Below are 25,832 nucleotides of genomic sequence, written 5' to 3'. Positions count from 1 at the left end.
GAGGACCTAGGTTCAGTTACCTACATGTACATTGTGGTTAAAGCATTCACTCGTCATGCTGAGGACCTAGGTTCAGTTACCTACTTGTACATTGTGGTTAAAGCATTCACTCGTCATCCTGGGGACCTAGGTTCAGTTACCTATGTACATTGTGGTTAAAGCATTCACTCGTCCTGCTGGGGACCTAGGTTCAGTTACCCACATGTACATTGTGGTTAAAGCATTCACTCGTCATGCTGAGGACCTAGGTTCAGTTACCTACTTGTACATTGTGGTTAAAGCATTCACTCGTCCTCCTGGGGACCTAGGTTCAGTTACCCACATGTACTATAGCATACATTGTGGTTAAAGCAGGTTCAGTTACCTATATGTACATTGTGGTTAAAGCATTCACTCGTCCTGCTGGGGACCTAGGTTCAGTTACCCACTTGTACATTTTGGTGAAAGCATTCACTCGTCATGCTGAGGACCTAGGTTCAGTTACCTACATGTACATTGTGTGAAGACCATCTCTGCCTCCTGCTGTACTAAAAGTCCAGAAATCCATACTCATTCAAATGTTTGTGGTTGTTCCTGTTGACATATAAACTGTTATGTACATTTGAGAAGCGACAGTGCAATGGCATGTGGTAGATATGATCAAACAAATCATGAAAACAGTCCCTGACAAATTACAAATGCTCAGACTACTCTCAACAAATACATTTTCACCTTGCAACATACAGCCGATGAAGGTGTTGCAGATGATGTATAATGAGACGAGGATGAATTATGTGTTTCATCTCTGGTGACGCAGACGCTTCGTTTATTGAATCACATGCACTCACATGGTAACATCTGATACATCATCAATCAAAATTATACAGAATGTTCTACATCTGTGACAGAGAATATATCTTTCTATGCTTATCCGATTATTCCCTTATGTATTCTAACAGATGTTGGTAAAGGTTTGGAGAGAACAAATAATTCCGTGTCAGATATTAGCATAAGATCAGTCCTGAAGTATCAATCATTTCTGCTTGTCTCATTAAGAGGAACATGAGTTTGTGTTTCTTGTAAAGGCCAGTTGGACGCTAGGATGGTAAGCTCAAGGAAGCATTGACTGAGGTGGTGTCAGGAAGTAATGCTTTGAAAGGTATTCTTGTGTGTAATCACGTGGTTTGGCAAAAAATGAAACATGGAATCAGCCTTTGTTCTTCCCATTGGTATTTGAAAAACTACTCAAGGCCAGACTCTTTAGGAAGGGAATGAAACTTTTACTTCCAGTATGAAGAGTCAGTGGGGTAGCCTAGTGGTTAAAGCTTTTGCTCGTCCCATCTTGAGTTGGTTCTTATCCATCAATGTCGTCACATTTCTTAAGTACATTTAACCCTATTGGCTGATTTTTCCGAAACAAATATTTTGTGAGCACTTTTGTGGCATTTGGGGACGATGAGGTAGCCCAGCAGTTAAAGTGTTCATTCATCACACCCGGGTTCGATTCCCCACATGGGTATAATGTGCGAAGCCCATTTCTGGTGTCCCCAGCCGTGATATTGCTGGAATATTGCTGAAAGCAGTATAAGACTAAGCTCACTCCCATTTGAAAAGACATCTTTTGTTCCTCTTGGAAATCTGTAAAAGATATGCTTCTGTATTTAATTTTGACCACTGATTGGATAGTTTCAGCAAAAAAGGTCAAAAGAATAGGACTGATCTGACAGAAGGACCTGACCTTGGATTTAAAGAGCATTTTTGAAATGAGAAAAGAAATGTTTGGTCTACAGCTAGCATTGCAGTCTTTTAAAGAGGCCCTCACATGGCAAACTAAAGTTTGACACCACATGTTGTTAGAATTTTAAAAGTTGTCAAACTTTTCACACGTCAAACACATGTTGTCAAACTTTCGTGTCATTTGAGCATGATGTCACGTCACATGACAATTTCTTTGACTGCGATTGGTTGGTTCTGAACAACAAGAGTTTGACAACACTTCACACATCAAACTCGAGTTTGACAACACCGAAAGGTTGATGGAAAAGTTGGTGAGAATAGAAACCGATCCTATTTCTCATTAACAGTTTGACAACTCTGAAATTGGTGTTGGCGGCGAGTTGTTGGAATGTTCACTTGAGTTTGACAACAACTTTAGTTTGCCGTGTGAAGGCCGCTTTACACTCATCAGTGTCTAGTTTGGCTTTTTTCGTAGCTCAGTGGTTACATGTTTTGGTTACCTAAAATATATCAATTGGGATTGGTGACCACCAGAAATCCGTTCCGGTCGTCCACGTAGTTTACTTTGTGTCACCACTGAACACAAGGGCAGAATGTCCAAGTTCCCTACACGGAGTGAGCTCAGTTTTACACAGCTCTGAGCAATATACCAGCAATATGGGGACACCAGAAATGGGCTTGACACATTGTACCCATGTGGGGAATTGATCCCAGGTCTTCGGCGTGACAAGCAAACGCTTTTACCATTAGGCTACCCCACAGCCCACACACGGTTAAACACTTATATGAATACTAAATAGTTTCTATGTATGACACAATTCAATATAATTATTTAAATTACTAATTATTTCAATTAGTTTGAATTGTACCTCAGGTCATTTTGTAAATCACTGGTCTGCCTGACCAATAATCATACCCAAAACTTTTCTGTAGTTGCCTATGATTTATTATCAAATTGCTGTCTGAAGCATTAAACTGCATCCTCATCGGTAATGATGCATCTAGAACCATTGTATTGCCACTAATGTTATTATTCCACTAAAGTTAATTAATTAAATAAACCTAACAATTAACATGAAGCTTTTGAAAGTAAATATTGAGTGTTTATTTGCGGTTTGGAATTTGATCTTTAACTAACATAAGTATTGATGCTACTTAAAATAATTAAATTAAAATAAATAAATATACAAGAGTTAACGAGTATCTGTAAAACTAATAGTTGACTTCATGTTTATTTTGCAGTTTGGAATTGGGTCCTCAACTAATATCACTGTTGATGCTACCTAAACTAATTATATTATAATCTGTGAAGACCCTGGTTATAATTGGTCTTCAGCAACCCACGATTGTCGTAAGAGACGACTTATTGGATCGAGTGGACACATGTCGTTGTATCCCAATTGGGTAGATTGATGCTGATGCTGTTGATCTCTGGATTGTCTGGTCCAGACTGGATTATTTACAGACTGCCGTCATATAGCTGGAATATTGTTGAGTGTGGTGTTAAACAAGAAAACAATCAGGCAAACAAAGAAATTGAAATAAAACCAAAAATGGTAGAATTAACAAGTAGCCATGCAAACCAAATACTAATCAAGTTTTTAATTCATATCATTTGCATTTTATCAGTTGCTTTGTATGTATTTTTCTTCTTAACCAGACGCAATTTGCCTGACAATGCATCGGATACATATCTGCAGCTGTGTAGAAACAATCCCTCCGACTCTGTGGACAGATTCTGTCCCATATTTGTCTTGGAGACTATTGTCAACAGCACTGGACAAGACTATCCACTCATTGCCAAACAGGTATTGGTCCCCACCAGTTAGATCTGGTTGTATCTGGTCTGGTCTTACATTAACCAGCAGACGCCAGTTGACCAGTTTTAGATGCAAACACACAAGTTCTGGTTTCTGTCAGAAGAATATTGAAGACGCAAAAATGGGAAACTTTTTTGGCACTTTTTTTATGACTGATAATGTGCTACTCACTGAAAGTTAAGGACCACCCACTTCTTTCATACGACTATAGTTATTCTGGCATGGCATGATTTAACAAAAGTGACATTAAAAAAGGGCGTGGTATGACAGATTAACTGAAAGAATCTTGTGGCCCTTAACTTGAGTATTGATGTTCTTTACTGATTTATGTTGTGGATTTTTTAAAAACTTTTTGGCAATTTCTTTAATATTCTTCTTTCATAAACTTGAACAAGCCTGAAGCATGGAAATGATTCAAATTGTATTGAAGGTGAAGTTAAGCATGACCTTTGAAATTCTGTAAAACTGTCATCTTTATTTATACTTTAAGCATGTGATATTTTCCTCAAGACTTTTTACTCTGACACCAAGTCATTGGGGATAATTGATTCTGGAACTTGTATCAACCACAATCCTGGAATACTTTTTGAGATCCCATGCTTCAGGAGATGTGTATGGGTATATCATGACGATTGCTATAACCAATATAATATTGTCTTTCAGAAGGAACATTCTTGGCTTCAAAAGTGACAAAGCTTTGGGGAACTGTCGATTCTCCCCAACGGACCCCCTTAATAAGTTTTGTCCAATATTCATACTTGCTGACATTGTCAAATACACAAGTCAAGACTACGCCGTGTTAGCGTTATCGGTAATTATCAGTTCCATGGAAAAATTGCATCCTGCTATGACAGTTTGGTGTCTTTCTCTGTTTTGTGATTGTTTATGCTGAGAAATTTCCCATCTGTATTTGGACTATTAATTTTTTTTAAATATTTCTCAATTTTTGAAACTTAGATAAACTCCTTTGAGTGGCATTTTAGAAGTTGGGAAGTACAATATAGAACATACTTTATGGACAACAACTTCTTTTTATTCGTGAGTGCGACGTTGCTTGACAACGGTACAAGAATCTGTATCGAAACGTCGCACTCACGAATAAAAAGAAGTTGTTATCTATAAAGTTTGTTCTATATTAGATAAACTCAACAAAATTGCTGCTTATTTAATTTATTGGTCGAATAGTTTTGCATTGTGATAGAAAACTATGACTGAAAATATTTCAAAATACCTTGAAGGAGTTTCTGTGGTTTGGGGATTTGGGTGGACCAGTGAACTTTTACCCTATAAGTTCATGTTTTCGGTAGAATTCAGGAAATTTGACTGTTATAAGAAATTTGGTTTCAGTGACTTCATTCCATGTTCATGCATGTGGGAAATTTGTTGCAGAAGTATTTCATCAAATAATTCACTTTTCAGATTTAGGTATTGTGCTAATAGTTATGGAACTCGCATCCAAGCTGATTGTTATGTTGTTATTCTTTTCATTGCATGGATCATTAATATTGGTGTCTTGGAGCATGCTAAGCATGGAACAGCGTTGATTTGTGTTTTTGCTAACATACCTGTTAGTCATCATGGGGTGGGTGGGTAGCCTAGGTGTTAAAGTGTTCGCTCATCACACCTCGCTCAAGACCCGGGTTCGATTCCCCACATGGGCACAATGTGTGAAGCCTATTTCTGGTGTCCCCGTCGTGATATTGCTGGAATATTGCTAAAAGCGGCGTAAAACCAAACTCACTCACCCTTCAGTAAAGGAGTACCCGGTAGGATGATGTAATGTGGCTACTCGACTGGATACTCCATAAGGAGTTGAGAATGGAATTGTGTTCACACTTATTCACTGACTTAGGTATTAATGTGGCTTTTTGAACAGATGCAGTGTGGTAAGGAAATATATATAGAGAAATATATTTTGTTTTTTATCATTATTGTCATTAGTAGTAGTTACATATGTTATATTTACACTTTCTCAGTAAAGTACAGATTCTAGTACTTTTGTTGGGTTGAGTCCCATCCAGGATTCGAACCCACACCCCTAGAGTCAGGCACCTTACTGCCAACACACAAAGTCAGCCACCAAACCAACTCTGCCACTGCGGCTTCCAAGTGGAAGTCGGACAACTGTAGTCTTGACTACGGACTTTGTGTACCCTTCAGATGAGTGTAAATTAGCACAGCTCCCATGGCTGAAAGCTATTTGGAAGTTGCGGTGGCTAAATTGGTAAGGAGGCTTATTTACAGTAGAACACGGATATAGCGAACACGGATATAGCGTACAAACGGATATAGCGAACAAATTTAAAAGTCCCGTCAACAGTCCTTTATAATATCATTAAAATTATACGCGAATAACGAACTCGTGAGTAGCGAATTAACGGCTAAAGCAAAATTATTTACTACCCCCAAGCCCCAATTAACGACGTGATTAGCGAACTCACTCAGTGTCAGCTCAGTGTCAGCTCAGCCACTTAGCGGTATACATCAACCTTGTTGGCGGCGAATATACGTGTCTCTACATCTCTACAATCCAAGATGGCAGTCAAATGTGAATAATGAACACCGGATATAGCGAACTAAATTTCTTGGTCCCTTGGAGTTCGTTATCTCTGTGTTCTACTGTACTGACTGTGGCAGAAAACAATATTCATTCACACACATCAACAGCTAACATTCTAAACAAGCTCAACCAATTCAGAATCTGTCAAATCTTGCCTTGCGGAACTCACTGACAATAATTGTTTCTTTTTACATTATAAAACCATTATTAACATCTCAGTGCCTACAAGCATGTATTGATTAATATTCTGTTTTAATTTAACATGTCAGATTCCATCCAGGGAATTTTTCACATTGCAATTTTATGTTTATTTTTTGTTTTCATGTGTTCATTTTCTAGAGGATAATTTGTTGATGTATCTTTACAAAATAATGGACTCTCCAGTGTGATAATCAAGGGATACTGCTTGTCATACAACTACTCATTTTTGGCTACACAGACCATGACATTTTTATGGTTATTGATTTTTCAAAGTTTCAAATCTGTCCTTGTACAACTTGGGGATAATTTTCTTATGTTCATGGAAGACTGCTAGTTTTTGATACAATGTAATGTGTTCTTTTTCGCAGTTTCTGATGGAATGTGTTCTTTTTTAGAGTTTGCAAAGAAATGTGTTTTGTTTTAAACTTTGCAATGGAATGTGTTATTAATTTTACAAATTGTAAGATATGTTTTATGTTTGTGTTTTATGTGTTAATGTAAAGTGATTTTGTCAGTTTTCACCACATTTTTAACAAGACGCTGATGTCAATTCACTTAAGGGTCCAACTATATAAAAAAAATTGACTTTTGTTAGATGCTACTATTTTTTCTGCCGCTGTTTCAAGAAATATAATATTTTTTCTCTGAGCAATTTTGTTAGGAATTCCATATCAAGTGCAAGTAATTATGCAATTTTGTAAAGCGGTAATGATTTTTTTTTCTGAAACAAATATTTTGGGAAGAATTGCCCAAGGCCTCAACTGTGAGAATGAGATGCTGTGGGGTAGCCTAGTGGTTACAACACTCACTTGTCATGCCAGAGACCCGCGTTCGATTCCCCACATGGGTACAATGTGTGAAGCCCATTTCTGGTGTCCCCCGCCGTGATACTGCTAGAATATTGCTAAAAATGATGTAAAACTATACTCACTCACTGTGAGAACAAGAAAGAGTAGACCCAATGAGTTGCATTGTCTGTTTTCATTAGTTTACATAGTTTTACTGAAGATGCATCTGAGAATTAATTGAACATTCATGGCATTGCAGCATCATGTCAGGGTTTACATACAGAGAGTACTAGAACTGTCACAAGTCTGTGATAAAGCATATGGTAAAGGAAACTAGAGTTAAAATGGTCTTAGCATAGTGATTCTCGTGTAAATGTTATATGTCCGAAGAAAGACTTAAGATATTGATAATGCTGAAGCAATCGCTATGCTAAGACCATGAACTCTTAAGGAAAGTATCAGAATTTTAAAGATGCAATATTAAACTTGATCTTGATATGACTTGCATCTGGAAGGTGATGCTGTTCATCTGTCCTGAAGTGTGATGATTTCATTTGTTCACTGATATATCACTGCCCATGTTATAACAGCTTCTGTACGATGTTTCAGGGTGGCGTGATACAGATTGTTATAAACTGGGACTGTAACCTTGACCACAGTGTGGATGACTGTGTCCCAGAGTACAAATTTCGGAGGCTGGATAGTGATGATTATAAAGTTTCCAAAGGATATAATTTCAGGTAAGGTCAAATCGTTATCAATACCAATTTAGAGCTGTATGGCTTACCCATTAAACATCACTTAATTGTTTTAGGTGTTTAACCATGAAAGCATTACATGATTATGCTTGTGAGGTTAACCATGAAAATATTACTTGATTATGTTTATAAGTTTAAGGATACATCCATAATGTGCTTGCATTTCTGAGTTAACTCTACAAGCATTATTGTGCTCTAAAAGTTTTACTTGAATTAGGATGTGTCTTGTTACCATGCAAGCGTTACATATTTTGATTGTGAAGTTAACTTTACTTGAATATGGATGTGTTTCACCATTACTTATGAGGTTAACCATGAAAGCATTACTTGATTGTGCTTGTGAGGTTAACTTGGAAAGCATTACTTGATTGTGTGTTAACTTGGTTAAAATGAAAGCATTACATGATTATGTGTTTGTCAGGTAAACCATGAAAGCATTACATGATTGTGTTTGTGAGGTTAACCATGAAAGCATTACTTGATTGTGTTTGTGAGGTTAACCATGAAAGCATTACTTGATTGTGCTTGTGAGGTTCACCATGAAAGCATTACTTGATTGTGTATGTGAGGTTAACCATGAAAGCATTACTTGATTGTGTTTGTGAGTTTAACCATGAAAGCATTACTTGATTGTGCTTGTGAGGTTAACCATGAAAGCATTACTTGATTGTGCTTGTGAGGTTAACTTGGAAAGCATTACTTGATTGTGCTTGTGAGGTTAACCATGAAAGCATTACTTGATTGATGTGTGAAAGCATTACTTGATTGTGCTTGTGAGGTTAACCATGAAAGCATTACTTGATTGTGTTTGTGAGGTTAACCTGGAAAGTCTTACTCATCTGTGCTTATGAGGTTGACCATGGAAGTTTTACTTGATTATGCTTGTGAATGTTTTAAATTGTCATGTGAGGTTCACCAAGAAAGCATAATCGGGTTGTGCTGTAAAGACTCTAGGCATGAAAGCATTTTTTTGCTTAAGTCAATATGACTATTATATGCAAAGCCAGTATGTGCTTGTGAGGTTAACCATGGTAGCAATTTTCAACAGAGCAGTTTTTTTTATCTTATCAGGTACACAAACCTTCATATGATAAATGTTGATGTGTCTTTAATGTCCCAAACATCACATGTCTACATTTACTGGGATGTGTGGTACAGATTTTCTATTCAATCATGTCCCAAACTGATCACCACGTGAAACTAGGACAAGCCTCTCCACTACAAGGATTTATCTAGACCTGCTTAGATTCCAATATTCTTCCAAAGCCTGCAGCAAATTAAGTACAAATTCCCATATGGGAATTGAAAAAGATCTCAATCAATGTTGATGTAGTTATACAAATGTGATGGCTTCCTAAGGGTGAATTGAGGGGCGTTGGTGTAGCCTATTGGTTAAAATGTTCGCTCATTACGCTAAAGGCCTGGTTTCGATTCCCCACATGGGTACAGTGTGCACAATTCATTTCTGGTGTCCCTTGCTATGATATTGCTGGAATATTGCTAAAAGCAGCTAGGACCAAGCTCACTCACTCACTCACTCACTCACTCACTCACTCACTCACTCACTCACTCACTCACTCACTCACTCACTCAACAGCATGGAAATTGAACTGCGCAATTGGGAACCGATGACATGTCTCAGCCAAGCCAGCGAGCCTGACCACCCAATCCCGTTAGTCGCCTTTTACGAGAAACATTGGTTACTGAAGGTTCATTCTAACCCGGATCTTCACGGGTTGCCTATACCCATGAAATGTCATCTTGTAATGATGACTCTTGTAAATATAATGGTGAATAATTAGTTGAAATTGAAATATCCTGATAGCTCTGATGGAAATTACATTTTGTAGTTCCATTTAAAATTGAAATTATTGCCCTAAAAATGTCATAAGGTTGGTGTTAAGTCATGACTTAGTTAAAGCAAAGAACCTGATTTCTGTCATTGAGGGTATTTCATACTGTTAAATTTGTTTTAATTAATGCCATCCAGCAGTGTTTCTGATCAATGATTTAGATAATTGAGGTTGATTGAATTTAACCCTTATTGAACATCCCTGTCGGCGGTTACAATTAAAATATGAACTTTTGATGAATAACATTTGTTTAACAAAATAACAATTTGTCCTAAATGGGCTGTGTTGGGTGTCTTACAAGGTCGAAGAGTCGTAATTCCCACGTTTATATTTCCAGTTCCCAAACTACAGTAAGAAAATCCACTTACATCTACATTAAACCTTCAGTAATTACTGAGCAGTCAAACAACAATCACCACTAAAGTGCACAGGGTACAAGTGAGGCGATGAACATTAGATTGTCTCACGCTCTCGAATTAATGCATCTTTCTTTCCTTGAGTAGCCCTAGCAAGGAAAGAGCAAAGGTTAATGAAAACTGTCTCTAGACAAATCGTGACTTGCACCAATAATGATGTAGACACTGCACAGATGTAAACTGGACTTAAAAATTGTTTTACAAAGGAACCCTGTTTATCTGGACAGCCAGGTTGTGCTTGTGCAAACCGCTCTTAGTGCTATGGTAATGGTAACGCTTATACTTTAACATAGACTGAGGGGCGGTGGGGTAGCCAAGTGTTTAAAGCATTCACTTGTCACGGGTTCAATTCCCCACCTGGGTACAATGTGTGATATTGCTAGAATATTGCTAAAAGTGGCGTGAAGCTATACTCACTCAACGACATAGACCTACAACAGTAATAGCAGGTTTGTATACCAGAATCCTGTGAGATGAAAGTACCTGTTACAGGTAGGTAAAGCATTTGGGTGACCGTGGGCCTGAAAAGGCTTACATGCGCCAATAGCTGTCGCAGAATTTGATTAGAGTTTCCTCCCCTGCCTATACCCGTGAGTGAGTGAGTTTAGTTTTACACCGCACTCAGCAATATTCCAGCTATATGGCAGCGGTCTGTAAATAATGGAATCTGGACCAGACAATCCAGTGATCAACAGCATGGAAATTGAACTGCGCAATTGGGAACCGATGACATGTCTCAGCCAAGCCAGCGAGCCTGACCACCCAATCCCGTTAGTCGCCTTTTACGAGAAACATTGGTTACTGAAGGTTCATTCTAACCCGGATCTTCACGGGTTGCCTATACCCATGAAATGTCATCTTGTAATGATGACTCTTGTAAATATAATGGTGAATAATTAGTTGAAATTGAAATATCCTGATAGCTCTGATGGAAATTACATTTTGTAGTTCCATTTAAAATTGAAATTATTGCCCTAAAAATGTCATAAGGTTGGTGTTAAGTCATGACTTAGTTAAAGCAAAGAACCTGATTTCTGTCATTGAGGGTATTTCATACTGTTAAATTTGTTTTAATTAATGCCATCCAGCAGTGTTTCTGATCAATGATTTAGATAATTGAGGTTGATTGAATTTAACCCTTATTGAACGTCCTTGTTGTACCCATTAATGCCGAGCGCCAGGCAGGGACCAACAAGTACCATATTTTATCGTCTTTTGGTATGACGCAGTCGGGGATCGAACCCGCGACCTTCCGCACTCCTGGCGGACGCTCTAACCACTACACCACGGAGGCGGTCCAATTAGGAAAAGTCCGCGACTAAGTATTCTGGTCACAGGAGGCAGCTGCATGGACTGGATGGTGATGCGTAATGAATTGTTTGATGTCGAGGGACATGGATAGTTGCTCTCAATATTAATCACTGGATCACTGGATTGTCAGGTCCAGACTCGATTATTTCCAGGCAGCAAACATCTAAAACATATGTTATATTTAGGATTACACTTTCTCAGTAAAGTACAGATTCTAGTACTTTTGTTGGGTTGAGTCCCATCCAGGATAATAGAAACCACACCTAAGAGTCAGGCACCTAATTGTCAGCACACAAAGTCAGCCATCTAACCCACTCAGCCACAAAGCTTCCACAAATAAATGGAAGTTGGACAACCAGGGCTCCAGATAACTTTTGGGGGTGCGAGTGTACTTACACATCATATTGCAAGTGGAGGTGTACTGAGAATTTTGAAGGAGTACTGACATGTTTTTGTGTGAGCGAGTTGATGTGAGTTGTCTGGACGATTCATCGATCACTATTTCCAACCATGTATTTGTATTTGAAGACGCATGAGAAATAACTTCAGAGCGACTGTGTGATGCGCGAAATGTCAGGTCCGACTGGATATAAATAGGAACAGTGTAGTTTTTAGCCAATCAAAAAATAGTGACGCATATCGTTGCATGGCAACGCAAGGGATTCCTACTGTCGGGGTTTCCTTATGTGTCAAATCTTGTTTCGCAAAAGAAACTTACCAAGTATTTATCCGAAATAGATTTCCATTTGCACGATACGCATGGAAATTAAATGTTAGACGTACGAAGGTATTTATGTGCGTACACGATATGCTTGAAATCTTATATTGTGTCGTACTTAATTGATCTGTAGCCCTGGACAACTGGTAGTCTGGACTGCGGACTTTGTGTACCCATCTGATAAGTGTAAATTGGCACGGCTCCCACGGCCGAAAGCTATGATTACACAATGCCATGTGGAAAGTGGTCAGATGTAACATATGTTATATTTTGGGATTACACTTTCTCTGTAAAGTACGGATTCTAATAATTTTGGAGGGTTCAGTCCCATCCTGGATAAGGGGCGTTGGGGTAGCCTAGATGTTAAAGCGTTCGATTCCCCAAATAGGTACAATGTGTGAAGCCAATTTCTGGTGTCCCCTGCCGTGATATTGCTGGAATATTGTAAAAGTGGCATGAAACCATACCCACTCACTCACCCCCCATCCAGGATATATACCCACACCCTCCGTTTTCGGTACATTTCTAAATGGCATTGTGTATTCATAGCAAACATCTATCTGGAATATTGCCGAGTGTAGCTTTAAACAACTATGAAACTAAACACATGCAGTCAGTTATACTTACAAGGACGATTCTCCCAAATTTAAAGCTTATCCTGGGCATGCATGTCTACAAGAGCAATGTGACGAGGCATGAACTTTGCATTAATTCTCTGAGATGGACAGAGAGTCTGTATTTTGAGTCAAAATGACCTAAATATGTTGCTTAGTGTCAGTTCAAGACAACTTAACAACATGATCAGGGCTTTGGGAAATGTCACTGGGTGTAACCCCAGTGAGGTACTGTGCTCCTAGGGTATGAGTCATTTAAAGCTAGATGTTATAATTAGTGTCGTGTCTGAAACTGAGACAAAGTTTCTGATGTAAGGGTAAATATAACACTGATAGACTTTATAGAATTTGAGTTGGGAGACAGAGTAAATGTCCTAAAGGAACTTCGTTAAGATTGCCTATTGTTCTGAGATTGATGGATTATAAGGAGGGTAGCAGAGTGGTTTATGTGTTCACCTGTAGCTTGGTTCTCATCCAGAACCATCCTTGTCTGGACGTTCTGTAGTTCATCGTGACATCAAGTTCAGGTGTTGAACCGATGAATAAATGGATAGATGATGGATGGATTAGGGGTGGTGTGTTTATGATGGGTGGATGGATGGGTGTGGGTGGATGGATGGATGGGTTTCAGATGGATGGAGGTGTGGGTGGATGGATGGGTTTCAGATGGATGGAGGTGTGGATGGATGGAAGTATGGATGGATGGGTTTCAGATGGATGGAGGTGTGGGTGGATGGATGGATGGGTTTCAGATGGATGGAGGTGTGGGTGGATGGATGGATGGGTTTCAGATGGATGGAGGTGTGGGTTTCAGATGGATGGAGATGTGGGTTTCAGATGGATGGAGATGTGGGTGGATGGATGTATTTGGGGTTATGGGTTTGGGATGGATGGAGATGTGGGTGGATGGATGGATTTTGGAAAGATGGGTGGGTGGATGGATGGATTTTGGGTGATGGGTTTGGGATGGATGGAGATGTGGGTGGATGGATGGATGGGCGGGTGGGTTTGGCAGGGAGTGATGGATGGACGAAGAAGAACCCATTGTATATTCCTACCATATTCATGTGTTTAGGGATCACTATGAAATACTCACTCATTCTGGTGACTGATCACAAGTCTGTCATGCAGACCAGATAAGCATCTACGGTGAATGACTAGCAATGCTTCTTATTTCTTCTGGTGTGTCGCAAACAGAACACACAATTCTGGGAAAAGCTGTTGGATCCTAATTTAAATTGAAATGTCGACTCCTGAATGATTTCATGGTGGATCTCTTCAATCAGCTTTGTTAGCTGGACTGTCTCAGGACCTGGAAATTGCAAAATACACAGTGAATTTCAAGGGGCAATATGATGACAAATGTAACTAGATCTGGTGTTGAAGTTGACGATGAGGATGTCTGGCTGTGAGATATTGTCTGGACTGGTTCTGAAGCAGATGATTAAACCAGAATGTCATCCTTTCCATCTTGAGTTGGCTCTTATCCATCAATGTCGTCACACTTTGGAAGTACATTTAAACTTATTGGCTGTTCTTTCCTAAACAAATATATTGTGAGCTCTTCTGTGGTATTTGATTGGCTAATCAAGCAATTGTTTGGGTGTTAATGTTTCCAAGAATATCAGGAGTTAGGTGTTACCCACTAACAGTTAGTGTTGCTAGATTAACTTATAATAGTATGGATGGGGCTTGTGATGTAATATTGTCTCGACTGGTGTCACGATTTCGATTGGCTTTCTACAGCTTCAGTGTGATAAGCAGTGATAAGTGTGATAAGCAGTTGTTTTGATATATATTTTACAGGTTCATACCCTCTATCTTAGTCTTGCTTGCAGGACTGGAGGTTGATCATGTGATACTTATATAGTTGCACTTAAAACAGGAACATTCAGTGCCAGCGACATTCATTTAGCATCATGAACATTTAGCCACAGGAACATTTAGCATTGGAACAGGAACATTTAGCGCAAGGAAATATTTAGCCATAGGAACAAGTGCATCAGGAAGATTTAGCATTAGTGCAGGAACACTTAGCATTGGAGCAGGAACATTTGGCATAAACAAACACTTAACTGCAGGAACACTTAGCATTGGAGCTGGAACATTTGGCATAAACAAACACTTAACTGCAGGAACACTTAGCATTGGAGCAGGAACATTTGGCATAAACAAACACTTAACTGCAGGAACACATAGCATTGGAGCAGGAACATTTGGCATGAACAAACACTTAACTGCAGGAACACTTAGCATTGGAGCAGGAACATTTGGCATAAACAAACACTTAACTGCAGGAACAAGAGGATCAGGAACATTTAGCATGAGAACAGGAACATTTAACAAGGAAACATTAGCTACAAGAGCATAAGCATCAGGAACATTTGGCAAGGGAAAACTTTAGCGACAGGAACATTTAGCATTGGAACATGAACATTAAGCAAAAGGAAACATTTAGCATAAGGAACAAGAGCATCAGGAACATTTAGCATGTGAACAAAACATTTAACCCTTAACATAAGTAAACATTTAGCTGCAGGAACAAGAGCATTAGGAACATTTAGCATCATGTAATGGGGATATAGTCTGACCAGGAATAAACACAAAGTTGAATTTTAGTCTGGAATTCAACATGTTGTGCTTGACTGTAGTTTGTGTCAACAACATAGGTTAATGCACTTTTTGTATTTCAATGCTTAACCAGCCGTAGGCTCTAATTATTTTGAAAAACTGAAAAATTACTGATGTGGCATAATTGTGCACACGAACTCTCTGATTTCAAGTATTGGGTATTAGTAGTTGACATATTAGATTGTTGACAACAGCACAAACTCAATTGCCTCGTTATTTGTGTCATGGTGGGAACTAACGTCATAATTTGTACTTGGATTGTTCATGGAGGTTGGGGCTCCTTGATGTATGAATCACTACTCGTCCTGCCAAAGCCACACTTGAATATGTGTACTATTGTATTTTATTATCCCGAACTGTCTTCCACAGGAAGTATTGTATGGGTACAATCAACACATACTCCAAAGGATCCAGCCTAGAAATCTGCAAGGACATGTCATTGGGAATAATTTTCACTGCAGTGCTTTTCAGACCTTTAGAAACAGAAACCAATACAGTAAAGGAAACTGACACAAAACTTTATGCAGAAAACAGACATTGATAGGACTGCGCAATATAACCTGTTTACCGGTATTTATCGGTTCAGACATGAAAACGATACGTATTGCAATACGCTGATCGAAAACCGGTATTTTGACATGCATTTGGAAAACACTCGGAAATGTTCGGATATTTCCGTTTTCCACACAGACTGGTGTTTGGTTTGGTTTGAAGTTGTGTTCTGACTTTTTTTTCAAGTGTTTTGCAATGTTTTGGATCTGAATGTTTTAAATGTTTACTCATTAATGACCAGTGATGTCTGATATGTTCTGACCAGGACAAGTTGCTGTCTAAAATCTCAGGGCTTTTTTTGAGAGTGGAGAAACTAGTACAAACTAGTAACCACTGTGTTGATGTTAAATTGTTGGTTTCCTTGTTTCTTTTGTGCCAAACATTATTTACATTTCTATTTTGTCATAAATAAAAGTTTTTATTAAAGCTTAGTCAAGCATAGTGATTTTGTTGTGTTTTTGCTTTATAAATCAAGCATCAACTCGATTATTGTAAGTAGTTTTATGTTAAAAAAACTTCTTGCAATATATTGCCATATATATCGCAATACATGCTTTCGCATCGTAATACATTGCAATATGAAAATTCTCTGCAATACCCAGCCCTAGAAATTGATGCAGAAAACGGACACAGGAACAAAACTCACATAGAAATTTATGCAGAAAACAGAAATTGATTCAGAAAACTGACACGGGAACAAAACTCACACAGAAAGTGATTCAGAAAACAGAAAGCTGACACGGGAACAAAACTCACACAGAAAGTGATGCAGAAAACCGACACACAAACAAAACTCACACAAGAATTAATGCAGATAACAAATTGATGCAGAAAACACTGATACAGAAACAAAATTCACACAGAAAATGGTGCAGAAAACAGAAATTGATGCAGAAAAAACTCACACAGAAACAAAACTGACACAGAAATTGATGCAGAAAACTAACACAGAAATTTAAACAAAATATTGAAAATAATGCAATTGTTTAAAACTGGAAGTGTTCAAAGAATAGAATTGTAAATGATAAATAAAATCTCACCTGAGTATCTTTCTATAACAAATACATCAACACTTGTCAAAACAAACTTTAAACTCCTGACAAACCCGAGCATTTCAAAGTTTTATCAGCTGATCTGTTCTCTGTGTCACATGTTAGACGATTGCTGAAAAACATGTAAGAACCATATTCACTTAATTCAGTTAGTTCAATTTCGTGAAGCAGTTAGAGCAAGTAACTCAGCAAGCTCCGTTTCCTAATCTGTGAAATCTGACAAGTCTGAGAGTTTTCTTATTGTCAAAGTGCATGAGTTTTTTCCTCTGAGTGTGAATCATTGTAATTTTTCAAAAGTTTCTTGAAAATTTACAGCTGTACTTTTCAGACATTTCGGAATAAAGGTCACCCAACTTGAAAAGGACTGAAGTAAGTGTTGTCTCACGTTACTGATTCCTGAGCTGAAATATAGAGGCAGTTAGTTTCCAGAAAGCACAGGTTACAAGGTTCATTAGTGATGGAGGGATATTAGCAAAGGAAAATCACAGTGTGGGTTGTGGTTATTAAAGATGTAGTTTGAATTCGTGGAGAATTAATCAGATGCTTAACTCGTTTCACAATCTGGTTCAGAGTTATAAAATGTTAGCTGATGTAACCTGATTGGCGTTTAGAATTAAAGATTTAAACCATTTAAGTCATTTCATTGTATCTTGTGTCTGTTTTTTCATAATGTTTGAAATTTCATTCATGTATTTAAGTTTTTTCTCTGATCTTGCTAGTCAAGGAAAACAGAACTGTCATGTACCGGTATGCTTCTTGTAAGGATGACCCGTGAAGATCCGGGTTAGACTGACTGACTGAGTTTGGTTTTACGCCGCTTTTAGCAATATTCCAGCAATATCACGGCAGGGGACAACAGAAATGGGCTTCACTCATTGTACCCATGTGGGGATTCGAACCCGGGTCTTCGGGGTGACGAGCCAACGCTTTAACCACTAGATCTGGGTTAGAATAGATTTCCAGTCATAAGAGGCGACTAATGGGATCGGATGGTCAGGCTCACTGACTTGGTTGACACATGTCATCATATCCCAATTGTGTAGAATGATGCTCGTGATGTTGATCACTGGATTGTCTGGTCCAGACTTGATTATTTACAGACCGCCGCCATATAGGTGGAATATTGCTGAGTGTGGTATAAAACTAAACTCACTCACATTATTGAAACATTTACGTCACAGTATGCTAGGCATGTCATGTTGGGTGTTAGTTTTGACAGTGTACATAAATTAGACTTGGGAGGTAGCCTTATAGTCAGGGTAACATTATTGTCAGATTGTATTGTAGACAGTGAAATACGGTAATAGTAATGATAATGTCTATATCTATAGCGCTAGGTTCCATCCACTAGGTGCATGCTCAACGCCCAACAATAGTCCCAGGTGGACAGTTCATGGAAGGAGTTAGTCAATAGGGAATGAACTTTCTGAAGAGGAAGGTTTATAGGCTGGTTTGAATATCTCAAGGGTGGGGGATTCTTTAATTTTCTGAGGTAGTGAGTTCCATAACTGAGGTACAGTAAAATCAACAGCAAGAACTACCTTATCTAACGTGAGGAACTATTCCACTGAAACAAGAGTGAGTGAATGAGCGTGTTAAGATTTATGTCGCTTTTAACAATATTCCAGCAATATCATGGTGGGGGACACCAGAAATGGGCTTGACAAATTGTGCCCATGTGGGCAATCGAACCCGGGATTGAGAGAACACCTAAACCAGCAGGCTACCACACCGTCCCTACTGAAACAGGAAGCACATATATAGGACTAGTATCTGTTTTAAGAGTTTGGTCTAATCAGACTTAGGTTCTTTTAATCGTCCTCTCTCTTTTATAAGTTGGAGATAAAAACAGATGAAGTGTCTCTATGCCGGATTACGTAGTGTCTTCCGTAGGACGAGGAAGTTCGATGTTAAATAGGTTATGGTAGAATGGAGATAAACATACTGTGTTTGGAAATTAGATGAATGTTAGACCAAATTGATAGTCTCTAAATTAATCATTTGAAATTTAGAGACTATCAGTTTGGTCTAACATTCATTTAATTTCCAAACACACGCATGAGGTTTCAAATGATTAATTTAGAGACTATCAATTCGGTCTAACATTCATCTAATTTCCAAACACAGTACATTTATCTCCTAAATAACTTCTAAAATATTGGTCACACTGTTTTCTAATTTTTGAAAGAGCTGCAACAGTTTACATGTCAAGATCTTGAGAAAAAACACGCCCAAGGGCAACCCTGGTGAAAATATTTGAAGAAATGTTGAGCTTAACAAATGTCTTTCCAAATAATTCAGTTTTATCTCAACTCGTATATTAATGAGCAGCTAACTATAGAAAATTAAAATGTTACATTTTGTCATCATTAACTGTTGTCTAATGGCTTGTGTACCTTTAGTACAATTGTAAGTGTACAACGGGATGTTTTTAGCAGAAATTTCTTCTGATTATGAACTGTTTTAGCAGAAATTTCTTCTGATTATGACTGACTGACTGACTGAGTTTGGTTTTACGCCGCTTTTAGCAATATTCCAGCAACATCACGACGGGGGACACCAGAAATGGGCTTCACACATTGTGCCCATGTGGGGATTCGAACCCGGGTCTTCAGCGTGACAAGTGAACGCTTTAACCATTAGGCTACCCCACCGGCCCCTTCTGATTATGAAGTGGTTAAGCAGAACTTTCTGATTATAACTCTTTTAGCAGAAATATCTTCTGATAATGTTGTAGCTGAAATTTCTTCTGATTATGGGAGGAATTGTCTCTTTGCATTTGGGGTTGAATGTCTTTTGTGCAAAGTAAAATGATCTTGACTTTTTAGAATTGCCCACTCCAGATCAATAGAGTAATTTATGTTTTTGCTGAAGACACTGACTAAATTCATCTGACATAGCATAAAAACAACCTTTTAAACAAACTGAATTAGTAGGAATGCAATCCCTAAAGTAGTGCTGAAACATGAAACAATTGACCCCTTTTACCTGGGTTTCTGTCAACATACTCAAAATTTGATTACTTAAAAGAAATCTACTTTACTTTCCTGATGTGGAAGTCTCTCCCCAAAGGGTGTTCATAGACGTCTGAGAATATCTTCAATAATGTCAGTACCTGCTGTCAGCCATCTTGCTTGTTTATCTTCTGAACTAAGACAAGTTCCTCTGAGGCGATTCACAATTGATTGTTTATAGTGTATTGATAGTCAATTTGTTCCAAGCGGTCCTTTTTGCCTGCGATTCTCTTAAGTTGTATGAAATATTTCTTCTTGTATGCGTGACTGACAGTTGAGATGAGTGAGTGAGTTTGGTTTTACGCCGCACTCAGCAGCAATATTCCTGCTATATGGCGGCGGTCTGTATATAATCGAGTCTGGACCAGACAATCCAGTGATCAACAGCATGAGCATCGATCTGCACAACTGGGAACCGCTGACATGTGTCAACCAAGTCAGCGAGCCTGACCACTCGATCCCGTTAGTCGCCTCTTACGACAAGCATAGTTGCCTTTTGTAGCAAGCATGGGTTGCTGAAGACCTATTCTGCCCCGGATCTTCACGGGACAGTTGAGATGAGAAACAGGCAGTGACATGTCGCTGATCATGTGTCTTTATGTCTGTATGTCAAAAGTCAAAGTCAAAAGATGTTTATTGTATGAAAGGCCTCCGGCCCATATACGTGAGAGTTACAGTGATAAAGGAATATTGTGGATATTTACATATATATTTAAGGGTATACAATTCGCTTTATAAGAAGATCTCTTTTAGCTAATGCATATTTTATATATAAGGACAATTGAGCAAGAATATTTTCATTATTGGTTTGTAATAAAGATATATATGCATAATGGGGCTGCTTTGCACGAAGATAGTGCGGTATATATTTCTGTCTTAATTCGTGATAACAAGGACATATCAGGGTAAAATGAATTTCATTTTCTATTCCAACGTTACATAAAGGACAATATCGACTTTCTTTCTGGACAGAGTTTTTTTCTACCCTCATTAATCATTAAAGATAACAAACCTAAACGATACTTTACGAACATTGTTCTTAAACTATATGTTGTAATTATTGATAAGTATTTTTCTGGCTGGAGTAACGTTTTAAAGTTCCTGTAATATTCATATCGTGAGCTTGAATCTAGGGTGGATTTCCATTCTTGATTGAACGTCAAGTGTCAAGTCTGTATGTCAAGTCAATATATTTCGTTCATTTTGTTTGTCTTTGTATCTGCGTCAATTGCATAAGAAATAATCCTTTTGAATTTTACATGTCCACATAATCATTAGAAAACTTCATGCTCAAGATATTGATGACTTACATTTTGAATTGATTAATCTTAAGGAATGGACTGTCTTTCAGAAAATGTTCAAGAGTAACATATATTAAGTTTTGGGTAACACTTAATCAGTAATAATTCTAGTACTTTTATGGGGTATTATCTTTTGATTCAGATCCACATGTTCAGAGTGTGGGACCTTATCACCACCAAACAAAGTTAGAGATCTATCCCACTTAGCCACCACAACTTCCACATAAATGGAAAAAGTACTAGAATATGTACCTTACTGAGAAAGTGTAATCCCAGTTATAACATGATATGCTACATTTGACCTCTTTTGAGTTACTAATTGTTTTGCATTTTTATATTTTTTCGATTTGAACTTTTTAAAACTTATATCTTCTTGCACCGGACACTTTGTCTGGGTGGAAAGAGGACAAATAATCCGGTACTGAGTTATGAAATATTTTGTAAAATTGAAAATATTTCCTTTTATAGCAAGGTAATATTTGTTGCAGAATCTATTGTTATTGTCTTAATACTTTTGTTGTTCTTATGTACATGGGGTGGTGGGGTAGCCTAGTGGTTAAAGCGTTCGCTTGTCACGCTGGAGACCCGGGTTCGATTCCCCACATGGGTACAAAGTGTGAAGCCCATTTCTGGTGTCCCCCGCCGTGATGTTGCTGGAATAGTGCTAAAAGCGGCGTAAAAGCAAACAAACTCACTCACGCACATATATATGCTCTCTGCCTCATAGCATTCATTCACCTGATGAAGGAGTAAGGATATAATCCGAAACGTTGTGTTCCTCATAATGAAAAAGTTGACATCCATAAAACTCTCTTCCTTTGAGGAATATAGTTTTTCATGACAGTTCTAATTGCATCTGAATTTATTTTTCAAGCATAAGTGCTTGTACAATTATCCCAAATATGAGAAGAGTAATCAAAGGTTGGTAAAATGAATTATGAAACTTTCCTCAAGTGTTTTCCTGTTGAGGTGACAGTTATTACTACTTTTTAATCTAATCTGTATTTATTGAGGAAGTGTACTTTCTCAAACCATAGTCCAAGTCATAATGCTGCATATAATCGTCAGTGTTTAAGAGCTCTCATGTCACTTGCATGGAGTTATGTCATTGTCTTGTCTAGTTATGTCACAGATTTCATTATCATCGGATGATGGAGGAACAAGAACTAGCTCTGAAACATTGTGATAAAGGAGTTCAGAGCTACAGATAACTTTTTGGGTCATTGAGTTATGTACTCGCTTGTGTTCATCTTAATTGGGTATCCTAATTTTCCTTTGAAACCAAATAAATTATACCCACCTCACTCAAACTCAGTTGGGTGTTTTGCCATTTTCCGTTAATTGTACAAATATAATTAAGTTTAAATGTTGGTTTACTTGTTTGTTATTTATATTTGGTCTGTAATATGAGAAACGATAAGAAAGACTGCAAGTTGTCAAGTTCATGTGCTGAAATAGAAACTCTCAATATGCCACAGTTATTGTCCCCCGCCGCAACGGGGAACGGGGGACTATGTATTCAGCGGCGTCCGTCCGTACGTCCCGATTCTTGTTAACGCGATATCTCATGAACTGTTGCACCCAATGTCTTCAAATTTGGTGACAGCCTACATTGGGTGATTACGCAGACACCAGTCAATTTGGGTGACCTTGACCTTATTTTCAAGGTCACCACGACACTTTGACCACTTTTCAAACTCTTGTTAGCGTGATATCTCATGAACTGTTGCACCCAATGTCTTCAAATTTGGTGACAGCCTACATTGGGTGATTACGCAGACACCAGTCAATTTGGGTGACCTTGACCTTATTTTCAAGGTCACCACGACACTGACCACTTTTCAAACTGTTGTTAACGTGATAATTCATGCACTGTTGTACCCAGTGTCTTCAAATTTGGTGACAGCCTACATTGGGGGATTACGCAGATGCCAGTTTATTTAGGTGACCTTGACCTTATTTTCAAGGTCACCACGACACTTTTCACACTTTTATCTCTTGTTAACGCAATATCTCATAAACTGTTGCACCCAATGTCTTTAAATTTAGTGACAGCCTACATTAGGGTATTACAAAGACACCAGACGATTTGGGTGACCTTGACCATATTTTCAAGGTCACCACGACACTGACCACTTTTCAAACTGTTGTTAACGTGATATCTCATGCACCGTTGTACCCAGTGTCTTCAAATTTGGTGACAGCCTACATTGGGGGGATTACGCAGACACCAGTTTATTTAGTTGACCTTGACCTTATTTTCAAGGTCACCACGACACTTTTCACACTTGTAACTCTTGTTAACGCGATATCTCATGGACTGTTGTACCCAATGTCTTCAAATTTGGTGACAGTTTACATTGGGGTATTACACAGATACCAGTTTATTTGGGTGACCTTGACCTTATCTTCAAGGTCACCACGATACTTGGACCGCTTTTTAAAGGCGATATCTCATAAAACATTGCACCCAATGTTTTCAAGTATGTTGACAGCCTACATTGGGTGATTATGCAGACACCAGTCATTTCAGGCATCTTGTATGTGACCCAAAAATAAAAAGTAGTAAATATAGATATTCCATTCTTTAGCGGCGGGGGACATTGCCACATCAGTGGCAAACACTTGTTTTATCTATTTTTGTTTGTACGCATGTAAGATCAAATTTATTGAGTATTTACAAAAATTCAAGCGTACTTCTACGCAATAGACTTAATAGGAACTGAGTTTTCACATAAATATTTGCATAATTTACTCAGATACACAGCTTATCTGTAACTCTTGGAGTTGTTATCCACACAAATTGTCATGTATTGACAAAATATGTTATAGTAAACATAATGAAGAGAGAGAGATTGAACACTATGCCTTGAGAAACAGTGACATAAGCAGAAAACTGTAAGCTCATTGTTGTTTATCTAAAATGATATTGAATAAGTAATTAAAGCTTAGAGTAGATATATGAATAGAAGACTGACTGACTGACTGGGTTTGGTTTTACGCCGCTTTTAGCAATATTCCAGCAACATCACGGCGGGGGACACCAGAAATGGGCTTCACACATTGTACCCATGTGGGGATTCGAACCCGGGTCTTCGTCGTGACGAGCCAACGCTTTAACCACTAGGCTACCCAACCGCCCCTATGAATAGAGGAAAATATATAAGTAAGTGTATGTCATTAAAAAAATACATTAAACAAATAAGTTGATTAGGTCATTAATCATATTTATAGAATAATTTTATAAGTAAAGCTTTGAGTAGATAAATGATTGAAGACAGGTATAATTAAGTGTATATAAAGAATAAAGAATAGAAATAAAAAAATATATAAAGCAAATGAGCGAAATAATTTTATAAGTAAAGCTTAAATACAGTGGTATAATCAGGTAGGATGTAAGCCGTAATAAAATGAAAGAGGGTTAACCTTCAAGGTTAAATTGAGGAAGTTGGGCTTGGAAAAATGTTACACAATCTTTAATTTTTTATCTGTGTCATTGAAACCATGTCACTAAAGTCTCCCTTTCATCAAAGGATTGTTGTTTTTAGTGTCTCTTTGATAGATCTGGCTCTTGTTTGAAGTTGTCAGCTATTGTCAGCCTCTATAAGACAACAAATGCCATAAGCAACAATGTCTAATTAAATTTCTCTCTACACAAACAGCTAGCTTTCTCCACCCCATGGAGCTTCTATTGATAGTCCTTAATTGCAGAAGCATGTGGTAAATGAGCTAATTAAGCAAGTTGCCTTGTTTGTGATTGATGCCACTTGTCTCCCTGGGCTGCTGGCAGGCTGACCTCGCTGTGTATCTTCCTTTGTTTAAAGACCATTGGTGCAGTAGACCGTGGTGATTGTTAAAACAATGGTCTGCTTGGGGGGCCATATCAAAAATATTAGTTGCCATAATCAATACAGTAGCCAACTTAGATATTTATACTGAGGGAAACAAGTAATGGAACACCACTTCATGGCAGTGCTCCTTAATTTATTTGCATATTTTCACCCAGTATGCTTGGGAAGAAACCTGGGGCCAGACCAATTTTATTTCTTGTTTTACGGATGTTTGTCCTCAGAAAACCTAAAGGCAGGAGGGAAAAAAAATTAAAATATAATCACCAATCAAAGCAATCCTTCTAAATATTGAAAGTGTTTTACTTTTCGCAATTTATGAAGTCTATATGGGGCAAAAAACAATTTAAAAAAACCCGTTCTTGTAAGTTTAAATTTTTGGCCAATGAAAACTCTACGATTTTATTTTTTGAGCAGGGAAAATTGATTTGATTTGATTTTTTCTTAGTCTTAAAAAAATACGACCGGTGGATCTGAAACAAGAAATAAAATTGGTCTGGCCTCGAAAAGAATAAAAAACACTTGTACCTTCACATGTTCCCTTATTTGTTGCCCTCAGTATATGTATGTTTTAAAGTCAATTGCATAAGATGCACACATATACATGGGAAACTGCAGTCACATTTAATTCATCAATGCCTTGTAATGCATTAGGCAATGTGTCCACAGTCAATCTTAT

General features: G+C 38.0%; 1 protein-coding gene across 5 annotated transcripts in view; it reads left to right on the top strand.

Moving 5' to 3' along the window:
• LOC124273425 (P2X purinoceptor 4-like) overlaps nucleotides 1-25,832 on the top strand; it is a 141,885-nt gene that overhangs the window by 77,104 nt on the left and 38,949 nt on the right. For 4 of the 5 annotated variants that reach the window (XM_046708692.1, XM_046708691.1, XM_046708694.1 and 1 more), the window contains exons 7-8: nucleotides 3,377-3,524; nucleotides 7,695-7,825. In XM_046708692.1, coding sequence (XP_046564648.1) covers nucleotides 3,377-3,524; nucleotides 7,695-7,825 — 279 coding nt within the window. Of the gene's footprint in view, nucleotides 1-3,376; nucleotides 3,525-4,199; nucleotides 4,348-7,694; nucleotides 7,826-25,832 lie in introns of all 5 variants that reach the window. The other variant, XM_046708690.1, reaches the window with a different exon arrangement.

The sequence above is a fragment of the Haliotis rubra genome, unplaced genomic scaffold (assembly GCF_003918875.1).
Source record: "Haliotis rubra isolate DU_JTF1 unplaced genomic scaffold, ASM391887v1 Scf180, whole genome shotgun sequence".
NCBI classification, from domain to species: domain Eukaryota; kingdom Metazoa; phylum Mollusca; class Gastropoda; order Lepetellida; family Haliotidae; genus Haliotis; species Haliotis rubra.
This window is presented reverse-complemented; position numbering and strand designations above follow the sequence as displayed.